Raw genomic sequence first — 12,300 nt, 5'->3', positions numbered from 1 at the left:
GGGGAGATCAAGGGGCACGACAGCCCCATCAACGGCATCTGCACCAACTCCAAGCACATCTTCACTGCCTCCAGGTAAGCCTCAGGCTTGGTGCTCCCCAGAGCCTGCGGGAGGTGGGAGAGCCCTGGGTTGACCCATCATCCCTGGGCCTGGGTGGGTTTGCACTGAGTGGGGCCGGTAGCCTGGAGGGCGAAGAGGGCAGGGGGGATCTTGCAGCTTTCTGGTCCCTCAGTGCCTTCATCTCACCTTGCTGTCTTAGTCTGTCCCCTGCCCGCTCTCTGGGATATCCCCATGCAGGGTCCCCTCTTCCCTGGGGCTGGGCATCCCCTGCTGTTCTTGGGGAGCAATTTGGCAGCAAGACTCTGATATCAACTCTCTTTTGTTTCTGCAGCAGCCGGAGCTGCACATCTGACCTGGCTCACCCTGAGCTTCCCTGCAGAGATCTCTGATTCCCAACTGCAAATTCTGCTGACCCTCTGTTCTTCCCTGGGTACCCACTTTGCTCTGCAGTGGGGTGGGGAAGGGCTGCAGATGGGTGAGGATGGAGATGGTTGTGCCAGGAGCGGAGTGCGGATGGGTTGGGCCATGATCCTGCACGACTCCCCCCACGGCTGCACGCCTGAAGGACAATCCTACAGAGAACGATGGTGCATGGCTGGAGCCCTTCAGAAGGCTGAAGACTCAGCCCAGGAGTGTCAACGAGGACGCAGCCTCTCCAGCTGCCCTGCTCACGTTTCTCTGCTCAGGGGACTGACGAGGCCCTGGTCTCACACTGGAGCTTTCTTCTACCTCTCCTGTGGTCCCTTGGAGCATCCCCTGCTCCATCGTGCCCTGCCGCACGCTGGGCTCATGGGGGAACGTGGGAATACAAGAAAAGCTGTTCAGAGCAGCAGCTGTGTAGCCAGAAGAACAGCATGAGAACCAAGGACACCTCTGGAAGGAGAAGAAGGGACTCACGGCTCTGATTGGATATGTTAGAAAACAAAAACTTGTGAACATTTATAAGAGATGTGAGAATATGTAATAAAGGATTTGGATCATTCACATCTGAGTTCATGCCTCAAATGCTGCAGGGGAATGGCTGCGTTGAGCCCTGGCAGTGGTATTCTCTCCTCATGCGCTCTCACTTCCCTTTGGTCACTGAAGAAACGACGTTTGAAGTCGGACTTAAGGATTTCTCTGCATGATCCCATTGGTGCTGAACTCGGATCTCAGAGGAGCTCCAGGATGTGCCCCATAAAGCACAGACCAATTTCCTTCTGCTTTCTGCAACCCCGTTTGTTTCGTGTCACCAGCCCTCGTTCAAAGCACTGCAGGGTGGGAATTTCTGCACACCTTGAAACAGGAGCATCTCTATTGACTTGATGGAGTCTGTCTTTTATCATTCTGGGAATGGGGGGCAGGGGAAGAAGAAAATGCAGTTTCCATGGCCTGGTGGAGGGCACGATGGCATGCGCAGGGTCACCCTGCCATGGACAGGATGGTGGCTGCTCCTGGGTCACAGCTGAGCCCTGTGCTGTGGGGCTTGGCAGGATGGATCACAGGCCCCATGGTTGCCCTGTGACGCACAGCACTGGGAGGTGGAGGCAGCGCTGCCCTCTCAGCCTGTTCTTTTCCATTGGGATGTGTGTGTCTGCATTCGTGTGGCTGTAGCTGGGTGTACCGTAGGTACTGGTGTCTCAGTACCTGTGTGGGTCGTTATCACCCATGTGGAAGAGTGGGGGGGTGTTGATTTGGGGTTTGGGTGGAGGGGTGTGTGTTGATTTGCTTTAGCCAACTCACAGTGCAAGCTGGGTGCTGTTGTCATTGATTTCATTTTGGGGGTGGGCTGGGGATCTCAAGGGTTTCTTGTTTGTATTCCTTTTTCCATTGATTGCTGTTGTTCTGGTTTTGACACTTGAGTTTGTCCCAAAGACACACAGCCTCACTGCACCTTGCTGTGTTTCTGAGCCCCTTCTGTTTCCCAGTGCTGAGCTTTTCCTCCCGCTGATGGAGGATGTTTGGAGCAGAGCTCTGTGCTTTTGCTCTTAGGCATTGGGTTGATGTGCAGCACGGAGGTGGTGGTTCCTTTGATGCACAGAAAGGTCCCTCTGTAGGGCTGAGCTCAGCCTGTGTTTTTGCCTCTGCTCTCCCAGATATTTGCTGTGGGTGCATAAAAGCTCTTCTTGTCTGGCAGTGCCATGCAGGGCACGTTGTTGGAATGGGCTGGTCCTAGTCCCTGTGTTCCAGAGCCTGCTGGGATATGGCAGCATATGAGCTCTGAGACTCTCTTTCTCATACCAGAATGAGTCTCATTGTTGTAGGAGGTTATTTCTCTCATCAAGGAGACTCTCATTCTCGGCCCTGAGACTCTCTCTCTCAGCCTCAAAAACTTCCCTCTCAGGAATGGTACTGAATAAGGCCCGATAAGCATTAGCTAGGCCCCAAGTCATTTGTGCCTCCTGAGATCTGCCTGAGCCACAACATTCCTGTCTCAAATATGCGGTCAAACTCTCAGGATTCTTTAAGTGTTCAGGAGTAAAGCTCCGTGACACTAAAGATATCTGTCTTATAAAAGTCTCTCCAACGTCTCTCCACACTCCCTGCCACTCAGTATTCTCTGGTTCTAGGGAGGACTTCCTCCGGATGGAACAAATGTAATAAATCCCAGAACCGATAAGTAAAAAAGTCAACAGTAAGTTCAGGGAGATTAACACAGTTGACAGTGTGGTCAACTGGGCCAACTGGTCATTCAAAAACTGCTTAAAGGATGCAAAGAAAGAAGGAAGAGCACGCTCAGAAACCACCATTTCTGTACAATTAGTTGCATTAGTTGCTCCCTCTGGAGCTTCATGCAGATACCAAGTAAGCATTGCTAACCATGTCTTCAATCGATTATATATTTCTATAGCTCCAAAGGAAAAAGTGGCTAGCTTAAACATGGTCCAGTATGTTTGGAGCATCTCAAAAGAGGAACTAATGACACGCAGTCCCTTGTAAAAACAATTTTACTAGAGAAAACATTATTTATTTCTCTTTTTTTTTTTTTCTTCAATAGAAAGTTAAAAAGGCAGAGCTCAACAGTATTTACAAATATCCCGGGGTATTGTCCCCCGTGACAGGGGGGCCGCGGGCCCCGCAGGGGCCCTGGGCCAAAAGCAAAAGTTAATTAGGAAAAGAAAACAGCGGCAACGATCTAAGGAGGCACACTTATTTACTAAATACTATATCGAAATACAGGATAACTCAATATAATATAATATAATATAATATAATATAATATAATATAATATAATATAATATAATATAATTGAAATTAAGCTAACAAATCAAGCAAAATAGGAGAGAGAATGAGTACCAAAACCGAGAGGCCTACTGTAACACTAGGTGAAACCCAGGAATCCCCCAGGTCTCTGTGCTTGGGCCACATCTGTTTAACATCTTCATTGATGATCTGGATGAGGGGACTGAGTGCACCCTCAGCAGATTCGCAGACGACACTAAGTTGGGAGGACTGCCTCTGCCTGAGGGGGAAGGGCACTACAGAGGGACCTGGATAGACTTGATGGATGGGCCAAGGTTAACGGCATGAGTTTCAATAGGGCCAAGTGTCATGTCCTGCATTTTGGTCACAATAACCCCAGGCAACACTACAACAGGCTTGGGGAGGTGTGGCTGGAAAGCTCCAGATGGAAAGGGACCTTGGTGTGCTGATGGACAGTCGGCTGAATATGAGCCAGCAGTGTGCCCAGGTGGCCAAATGGGCCAATGGCATCCTGGCTTGTGTCAAGAATGGTGTGGTGAGCAGGACTAGGGAAGATACCCTGCCTCTGTACTCGGCATTGGTGAGGCCTGTGTTCAGTTTTGGGCACCTCAGCACAGGAAAGACATGGAGGTACTGGAGAAGGTCCAGAGAAGGGCAACGAGGCTTGTGAAGGGCTTGGAGAATCAGCCCTATGAGAAGAGGCTGAGGGAGCTGGGGCTGTTTAGTCTGGGGAAAAGGAGGCTGAGGGGAGACCTTATCGCTCTCTTGCGGTACCTGACAGGTTCTTACAGTGAGAGTGGGGCAGGTCTCTTCTCACTAGTGACAAGTGACAGGATGAGGGGAAATGGCCTCAAGTTGCGCCAGGGCAAGTTTAGGTTGGACATTAGGAAGAACTTCTTTACAGAAAGGGTAGTTAGGTACTGGAATAGGCTCCCCAGGGATGTGGTTGAATCACCATCCCTGGTTGTGTTTAAGAGCTGTTTGGATGTGGTACTCAGGGATATGATTTAGTGGAGGGTTTTTAGAGTTAGGGTTCTGGTTAGGCTGCGGTTGGACTTGAAGATCTTCATGGTTTTTTCCAACCTGGGTAATTCTATGATTTATGATTATCCAGTTGTCCCTGCAGAGCACTGGACCTGTTCCACAGGGGCAGCTGGGGTGGCCGGGGACTCAATGTGGGGGCACACCTGCATCGACGAGCAGGGGTCTTATGCCACTGACCCACATCCTCCAATTCTTTGCCGTTGTTCCGGGGGTGGAGAGAGGACAGTGGGTTCACCATAGCAGGAACGCCATCTGCATGTAGGTTCCCCTCCGTTACCTGTTTGCAAGGCAGGAGGTGGTGACACTCTCCATGCAGAGCCTCATCCGGCTGCCATGATCTAGGAGCTGATAGGGCTTGGTGCCAGCAGTCGATCTCCCTCTCACAATCCCTAATGCTTCTCAGCCTCTCCACCTCCTCCTTCAGCTCAACTACGAGGCTGAGCAAGTCATTCACCTGCTCACAGCGTACACAATCACTGCCTCCCTCACCCAGCACTGCAAGGGTCAGGCTCTGGCACTCAGTACAGCCAGAGACTGCACACCAGCATCTCGGGTTGGGGGCTCAGTCTGAGTGTCCTCAGATTTCTTGGTAGCAGCCTTCCTATCAGGATGTGCAGGACCTCAGTCTGGATCGGTGCGTCCCTGTGACTAAGAGATCAGGAAAAGGTGCCAGGAGACCTGTGTGGATGAGCAAGAAGCTCATGTGCAAGCTCTGAGGAAAGAGGAAAGTTCATGGTATGTGGAAAAAGGGTCCAACCACTAGTGAAGAATATAAGAATGTAGTCAGGGCCTGCAGAGATGTGACGAGGAAGGCTAAGGCCCACCTGGAATTGAATCTAGCTAAGGAGATAAAGGATAATAAAAAAGGCTTTTTAAAGTACATTAATGGCAAAAGGAAGGCTAGGGAGAATGTGGGCCCCATACTAAGTGAGGGGGGGTGCTCTGGTAACGGGGGATGCTGAGAAAGCAGAAATACTGAACGCTTTCTTTGCTTCTGTATTTAGTGAAAGGGCTCTCCCTCAAGAATCCCAGACCCTGGAGGTTAATGAGAGAGTCTGGGGAAAGAGAGATTTCCCTTTAGTCAGGGAAGAGGTGGTCTGTGAGTGCCTAGGAAACATTAATGTCCATAAATCCATGGGACCTGATGGGGTGCATCCGTGGGTGCTGAGAGATGGCGGAGGTCGTTGCTGAGCTGCTCTCTGTAATCTATCAGAGGTCTTGGAGAACTGGGGAGGTGCCTGAAGACTGGAGGACGGCCAGTGTCAGTCCGGCCTTCAAAAAGGGCAATAAGGAAGACCCAGGTAATATGTATAGGTATAATTCCCTCTGTCCCAGGGAAGGTGATGGAACAGCTTGTGCTGGATGCCATCTCCAGACACCCGGGAGAAAAGGAGGTTATCAGGAGAACTCAGCATGGGTTCACCAAGGGGAGGTCGTGCTCGACCAACCTGGTGGCCTTTTATGAAGATAGATATGTCACTAGCTGGGTGGAAGGGGGGAGAGTGGTAGATGTAGTCTACCTTGATTTCAGTAAGGCTTTTGATACTGTCCCCCATGACATCCTTATAAGAAAGCTGAGCAAGTATGGGATAGATGAGTGGACAGTGAAGTGGGTTGAGAAATGGCTGACTGGCAGAGTGCAGAGGGTTGTCGTTGGCGGTGCGGTGTCTGGCTGGAGGCCTGTAACTAGCGGCGTCCCCCAGGGGTCTGTACTGGGTCCGGTCTTGTTCAAAATCTTCATCAATGACCTTGATGAGGGGATAGTGACCACCCTCAGCAAGTTTGTGATGACACAAAGTTGGGAGGATTGGCTGACACACCTGAAGGCTGTGCTGCCATTCAGCGAGACCTGGACAGGCTGGAGAGCTGGGCAGTAAGAAACAGGATGAGGTTGAACAAAAGCAAGTGTAGAGTCTTGCACCTGGGTAGAAATAATTGCATGCATCGGTACAGGCTGGGGGAAGACCTGCTGGAGAGGAGCTCTGCTGAGAGGGACCTGGGCGTCCTGGTGGACGACAGATTGACCATGAGCAGCAGTGTGCCCTTGTAGCCAAAAAGGCCAATGGCATCGTGGGGTGTGTCCAGCAGGTCGAGGGAGGTGATCCTCCCCCTCTACTCTGCCCTGGTGAGGCCTCATCTGGAATATTGTGTCCAGTTCTGGGCTCCCCAGTACAAACAAGACAGGGATCTCTTGCCAAGAGTCCAGCGGAGGGATACAAAGATGGTGAAGGTCCCGGAGCATCTCCCCTGTGAGGAGAGACTTGTCCCGTCGTGCACGGGCCCAACCCCTCCCTGTGCCCGTTCCAACCTCCCGCCGTTGCCAGGCAACGCCCAGCGCTGCGTCAACGGCTGCGTCAGCGGCTCCCGCCGGAGCTGCCGGGCCGCTCCTGTACCCGGGGGTTCCTGCGGGAAGGAACGGCCCGAGATCCGCCTTGAACCACGCGGTCAGTCGCTGCCGATCGGTCCGGGACGGCTCCGAGTCCGGCGACTTTGCGATCAAAAGGGCTTCGACCGGGTACTGTGCAGAAATTCCCACCCTGCAGTGCTTTGAACGAGGGCTGGTGACACGAAACAAACGGGGCTGCAGAAAGCAGAAGGAAACTGGTCTGTGCTTTATGGGGCACATCCTGGAGCTCCTCTGAGATCCGAGTTCAGCACTAATGGGATCATGCAGAGAAATCCTTAAGTCCGACTTCAAACGTTGTTTCTTCAGTGACCAAAGGGAAGTGAGAGCGCATGAGGAGAGAATACCACTGCCAGGGCTCAACGCAGCCATTCCCCTGCAGCATTTGAGGCATGGACTCAGATGTGAATGATCCAAATCCTTTATTACATATTCTCACATCTCTTACAAACGTTCACAAGTTTTTGTTTTCTAACATATCCAATCAGAGCCGTGAGTCCCTTCTTCTCCTTCCAGAGGTGTCCTTGGTTCTCATGCTGTTCATCTGGCTCCACAGCTGCTGCTCTGAACAGCTTTTCTTGTATTCCCACGTTCCCCCATGAGCCCAGCGTGGGGCAGGGCACGATGGAGCAGGGGATGCTCCAAGGGACCACAGGAGAGGTAGAAGAAAGCTCCAGTGTGAGACCAGGGCCTCGTCGGCCCCCTGAGCAGAGAAACGTGAGCAGGGCAGCTGGAGAGGCTGCGTCCTCGTTGACACTCCTGGGCTGAGCCTTCAGCCTTCTGAAGGGCTCCAGCCATGCACCATCGTTCTCTGTAGGATTGTCCTTCAGGCGTGCAGCCGTGGGGGGAGTCGTGCAGGATCAGGGTCCAACCCGTCCACACTCCGCTCCTGGCACAACCATCTCCATCCTCACCCATCTGCAGTCCTTCCCCACCCCACTGCAGAGCAAAGTGGGTACCCAGGAAAGAGCAGAGGGTCAGCAGAATTTGCAGCTGGGATTCAGAGATCTCTGCAGGGAAGCTCAGGGTGAGCCAGGTCAGATGTGCAGCTCCGGCTGCTGAAGAAACAAAAGAGAGTGGATATCAGAGTCTTGCTGCCAAATTGCTCCCCAAGAACAGCAGGGGATGCCCAGCCCCAGGGAAGAGGGGACCCTGCATGGGGATATCCCAGAGAGCGGGCAGGGGACAGACTAAGACAGCAAGGTGAGATGAAGGCACTGAGGGACCAGAAAGCTGCAAGATCCCCCCTGTCCTCTTCGATCTCTAGGCTCCCGGCCCCCGGCCCCACTCAGTGCAAACCCACCCAGGCCCAGGGATGACAGGTCAACCCGGGGCTCTCCCACCTCCTGCAGGATCACCTTGGGGTGCACCAAGCCTGAGGCTCACCTGGAGGCAGTGAAGATGTGCTTGGAGTTGGTGCAGATGGCGTTGATGGGGCTGTCGTGCCCCTTGATCTCCCCAACCGGGCTGAAGTTATCCACGTTCCAGACTTTGATCACGCCTCCTCAGTACGCACTCAGCAACATGGGGAAGCCAGGGATGAAGACCAGGGCACAGACCCAATCTTTGTGTGCTATTGGGATTTGCTGTAGGTACATGGCAGAGCAGAGATCACAATCAGCCTCGTGCAATCAATGCAATCAAGCCTATGTCCCAAGGGGAAGTGGCAGTTCTGGGTGCCCTTCAGTACACACCCATAGGCACACAGAGCCACTTGGCACACTCACTGCCAGATCCCCAGGTTGCCCTCCCAGGATAGCAGGACCTAGACCAGGTCCCTCAGCCTTCCTCCAGACCCACAGCAGCAATCCTGCTCTGCCCCACGTTACCCCGTATGCTGCCCTCCTGACCTGGAGAAGTTCCTGCTGCTTCCTGATCCCACTTTTTAATGCCGTTGTCCCTGGAGCCGCTGAAGAGGATGTCTCCTTGGATGGCCAGGCACTCAGTGCCATCGTAGTGAGGGGGCTGGAAGTTGTGAGTGGGGCCAACATTGCCCACCACACCCTCAGCAATCTCAAACACCTGGGGGGAAAAACAGCAGCTGGGAGATCTCGGATGGCTCTGGAAACAGATGTCAGCCCTTCTCCAAGAGCTTGGCCACCACCCTCCATCCCCGAGGCTCGGAGCACTCAGCACACACAAAGCAGATCTGCTGCAAACAGAGTTGTGTTCAAACAGCACTGCTTTGGTGGCTGGTTGCAGTGATCCACACGTACCTCTCCATGGGCACAGAAGCACTTGGTGCACTTTTTGAGTGCACGTTCCAGTTGGATGGTAATGCCTAACACTAAAATCTTAAAGTAACATATGTCTAACACTAACACAAAACTTAAAGCCTTAAATGTCTAAAACTAAACTCCTAATTTAAAACTAAGATAAAATTAAAGCCCAGAACAAGCTGCAGAATCAGGAAGTCCCGCACTCCTGCAGAACTGATCTCCAGAGAGGCCCGGTATTGCTGAGGAGGAGGAGATGGTGATACTTGAGCAATGCCGGCAGGACAGTTCTCTGCCGCTGGAGCTGTTAATTAATGGCCCCCAAGTTACTTGCGGGCGGAGGTGCGGCGCAGGGGGTAAGGAGATGAGCGCCTGGACTGCCGCTGGCTCTGCTGTGAGCGCAGTGCTGGGCGGGCTCGCACGGTGGAGGAGCAGGCAGGCTGTGCTGCTGGTGGGTCAACCTCCATCGGCTCCGTCTCATCTCGAGGTGGATCCACCTCCATCGGCTCCACGGGGGCTGTCGCAGGTCTGACCCTTCTGCGACGGCCAAAGGTGCTCTTCCTCCTCCTCCTCAGTTTCTTGTTGTTCTCCACGGGCCTTTTCTGCTTCTTCGGTTCTGGGCAATCTGAATCTTTTTTGCCCTGAATTGCTGGGCAATCATCGCTCCTGGTTCTCTTGGTGCCAGGCATGGCTGCTTGCCACCAGAAGGCTCAGAGCTGAATGAGCTGGGTGGGGCAGCGGTGCTCAAGGTGACTACTCAGGAAGGTTCTATGACATCAGGAAGGCTCTATGACATCAGGAAGGTTCTATGATGTCAGCCGCCCCCATTGGGCTGCTTTTCTCTCTGGCAAACAAAATGGCGTAGAGGAGCCATCCCCAGGAAAAGGTTTCTCAGCCTCCTCGACTATCTTCCTTTTTCCACTGAGGAATATTTCGGGTATGGGACACATGGCTTATAATGCTGGAGAGGGGAGGAAGTGTTGGCAGTTTTGGGGGCTAAGGTCTCACCAGACATCCTGCCACCACTGGGAGTGACGTGTCACCACTGAGTCCCTATTCTGCTACATTCTTACACACATCTTCATGAGCCAAGCTAAGGAGAGTGGGATCCTGCCCTCACCCCCCAACCCACCTCAACACCCCTCTCCACCAGCATGGTACACGCTCCAATTCAACCTACTAAAAGTCAGAAAAATAAAATAACAAAATCAAACTTAAAGTAACATAAAATGAAGCTGTGATCCTTTGCTGTTCTGGAGCTGCAAACAAGCAGGCACAAATCACCTGGAACAGGAGGGAGAGCTGAGCAGAATGGGACAAACTGCTCAGCTGAGTCAGACGTAACATGCAAGCATCAGACACAGAGTCCAAGGAGTGAGAAATGCAACCCCCTTCCACCTCTCCTTCCCATCTCCTAAGTTGCATTTGTCTCACTAATTAAATAAAAGGCAAGGTTTGGGGTGAGAAGATGCACAAAAAGCCACATGCGGAACATGGGAACCCAGAGATCTGGGCAAGGGGGAGAGAAGAGGTCTCAGAGGGGTGCTCTGCCCAGCAGCCACAGGAGAGTTCCTTGACATAGTGATCTTTGGAGCCCGTCACCACCAGGTCGTGGTTGCTTGCTGTCTGGCTTACTGTGAGACACATCACGGGCCCAGTGTGGCCACTCAGCTTCCCAACGGGCTGCAGCCTACAACCAGTGACAAGGGTCAGTCAGCCCCTTCCCAACAGCACAGCTCCTCCAGGGCCCTCCCCCAGCACAAAGCCCACTGCCCTCAAGCACTCCTGACATAGAAAGGTCCCCAAACACGGGCATCGCCATCAGGGGTACCCTGCTTCACAGTGATGCTGAGGGATGAAGGCAGCTCTGGGGCACACCGACAGCCATCTGCAGAGCCCAGGCTGCAGTGAGGGCTCAGGGTCAGTGGCACAGCCTGGGGAAGCTGCTGCTCATCTCCCATTTCTTCCCTCTTCTCACAGATGGAACCCACACCTCAAGCAGTCCCATTGCTGCTCATCACCCTTCAAGTCCAAAACAGGGGCTTGAAAAGGCATATGAAAGGGTTCTGTAAGCCCTCATTTGAGGCAGCTTCCACAGCTACAAAGGTTTTCCCTTTCCTAAGGGGAGTCTTTTCAGATGGACACCGTCCACACAGAATCAGTCAGTTGTCCTGCCTGCCTCTGTGCTGCCCCTCACCTGCTCAGCTCCCAGATGCGGACGGAGTTCCCAGTGGCAGCATAGAGGGTGGTGCCAGTGGGGTTGAGAGCAATCTGGTTGATCTGGTGCTCCCCCTGCACACTGGTCACAGGGCGGGTGGTTGTCCCAGCACATGCATCCCCAGAGATCACCTGGCCAGAAGACCTAGAGGAGGGAGGATGGGAGGAGAAAGGATGATCAGAGACCAGCTCAGAGCCTGCAAGGCCCCACCAAGGAACCCAAAGAAGCTGTTGGCTCTCAGCTGGTCCCACACTGGGAATGGTCCTGCAGCTGTCTGGCCGCCATGGGACCAGCAAAACCTCCACCTTCCAGAGCAGTGCTTTCCTTTGAGCATTTGCTGCAGAGGGTCCCCACAGATTCCATTCCAAGATCTCCCTAAGCCTCCCTTCTTCCTACAGCTGTAGGCACTGATCCTAAAACAGCTGGGCTCTGTTTCCAGCCTGTGGGACCCCAGGAGTTTCTCACACCATCCTCTGCAAAGCCAGAGCTGCCCACAGTCCCCCATAGCCACTCTTCCCACTACATACATCAGGGTGCGGATGCAGCACGCTTAGTCCTGGATGTCCCACACTTTGATGTACGATGTGGACACGGTGAACACCAACCCCGTGTGGCTGCAGTACTTGATGGAAATGACATTATTTGGGTGACCCTTGAGGGAAAGGCACAGCACTGTAAGGTCCTACAGGCATGGGAAAGCACGAGCTGCCTCACCTCCAAGCATCTTCCACTTCCTGGTAGGGCAATGGGCCCCTCCATCTGAACTCAGGTATATCTGAGCAATCATCTTCATGGAAAACCTTGGCATCTCCCCACTAGCAGCCCCTGCCTAACGGCTCTGCCCAGGTGACACAGACTGTGAGACGTGATGCTCACGGCCTCTGCTCTGAGCCAGGAGCATGATGGCCATTGTGCATGGCCATCGCTGTCATGGGTGCACCTCACGAGTTAAAGACTGACAATGACCCAGCATATAGAAGTGCATGTTTTGGACGCTGGTGCACAGCTTGGGGCATTAAGCATACCTTCGGCATTCCCGGCAGCGGCACCTGCCAGGCTATTATGGAGTGTGCACATCAGACCTTGAAGGGGCGTCTTCGTGCACTTAAAGAGGGGGGAGGGCTGGAGGGGCCTGAGCTGTGCCCACACGCTCTCCTCCTGCGTGAGAGAATCG

The 12,300-nt window shown here is 53.3% G+C and overlaps 2 protein-coding genes across 2 annotated transcripts; both read right to left on the bottom strand.

Annotated features, from left to right (window-relative positions):
* Window positions 1–878: 878 nt before the first annotated feature.
* On the bottom strand, window positions 879–9,647 carry LOC146754787 (uncharacterized). Its single transcript, XM_085527115.1, has 3 exons — window positions 8,543–9,647; window positions 8,079–8,278; window positions 879–7,750 (listed from the first exon to the last, which is right to left on the bottom strand). Exon 3 carries the CDS (start codon window positions 7,062–7,064, stop codon window positions 5,805–5,807), a length of 1,260 nt encoding a protein of 419 aa, XP_085383241.1. The 5' UTR covers window positions 7,065–7,750; window positions 8,079–8,278; window positions 8,543–9,647; the 3' UTR covers window positions 879–5,804.
* A 685-nt stretch (window positions 9,648–10,332) lies between these two features.
* LOC146754786 (kinesin-like protein KIF21B) lies at window positions 10,333–12,160 on the bottom strand. The gene is made up of 3 exons (XM_085527442.1): window positions 12,152–12,160; window positions 11,106–11,518; window positions 10,333–10,598 (listed from the first exon to the last, which is right to left on the bottom strand). The coding sequence occupies exons 1-3, from the start codon at window positions 12,158–12,160 to the stop codon at window positions 10,346–10,348; spliced, it is 675 nt and encodes a 224-aa protein (XP_085383568.1). The 3' UTR covers window positions 10,333–10,345.
* Window positions 12,161–12,300: the final 140 nt, after the last annotated feature.

Source organism: Coturnix japonica, chromosome 38 (assembly GCF_054131305.1).
Source record: "Coturnix japonica strain WE chromosome 38, WE-NBRP24, whole genome shotgun sequence".
Lineage (NCBI taxonomy): Eukaryota > Metazoa > Chordata > Aves > Galliformes > Phasianidae > Coturnix > Coturnix japonica.
The sequence above is the reverse complement of the archived record's forward strand: the minus strand, read 5'-3'. Positions and strand labels throughout refer to the sequence as shown.

What these genes read in the sequence shown, in the direction of transcription:
- LOC146754787 (XM_085527115.1), bottom strand. Translation starts at nt 7,064, where the DNA reads ATGGCTGCGTTGAGCCCTGGCAGTGGTATTCTCTCCTCATGCGCTCTC.
- LOC146754786 (XM_085527442.1), bottom strand. An exon ending in CGCATCTGGGAGCTGAGCAG is followed by an intron (nt 10,599 to 11,105) that starts GTGAGGGGCAGC and finishes CACTGGTTGTAG; the next exon opens with GCTGCAGCCCGTTGGGAAGC.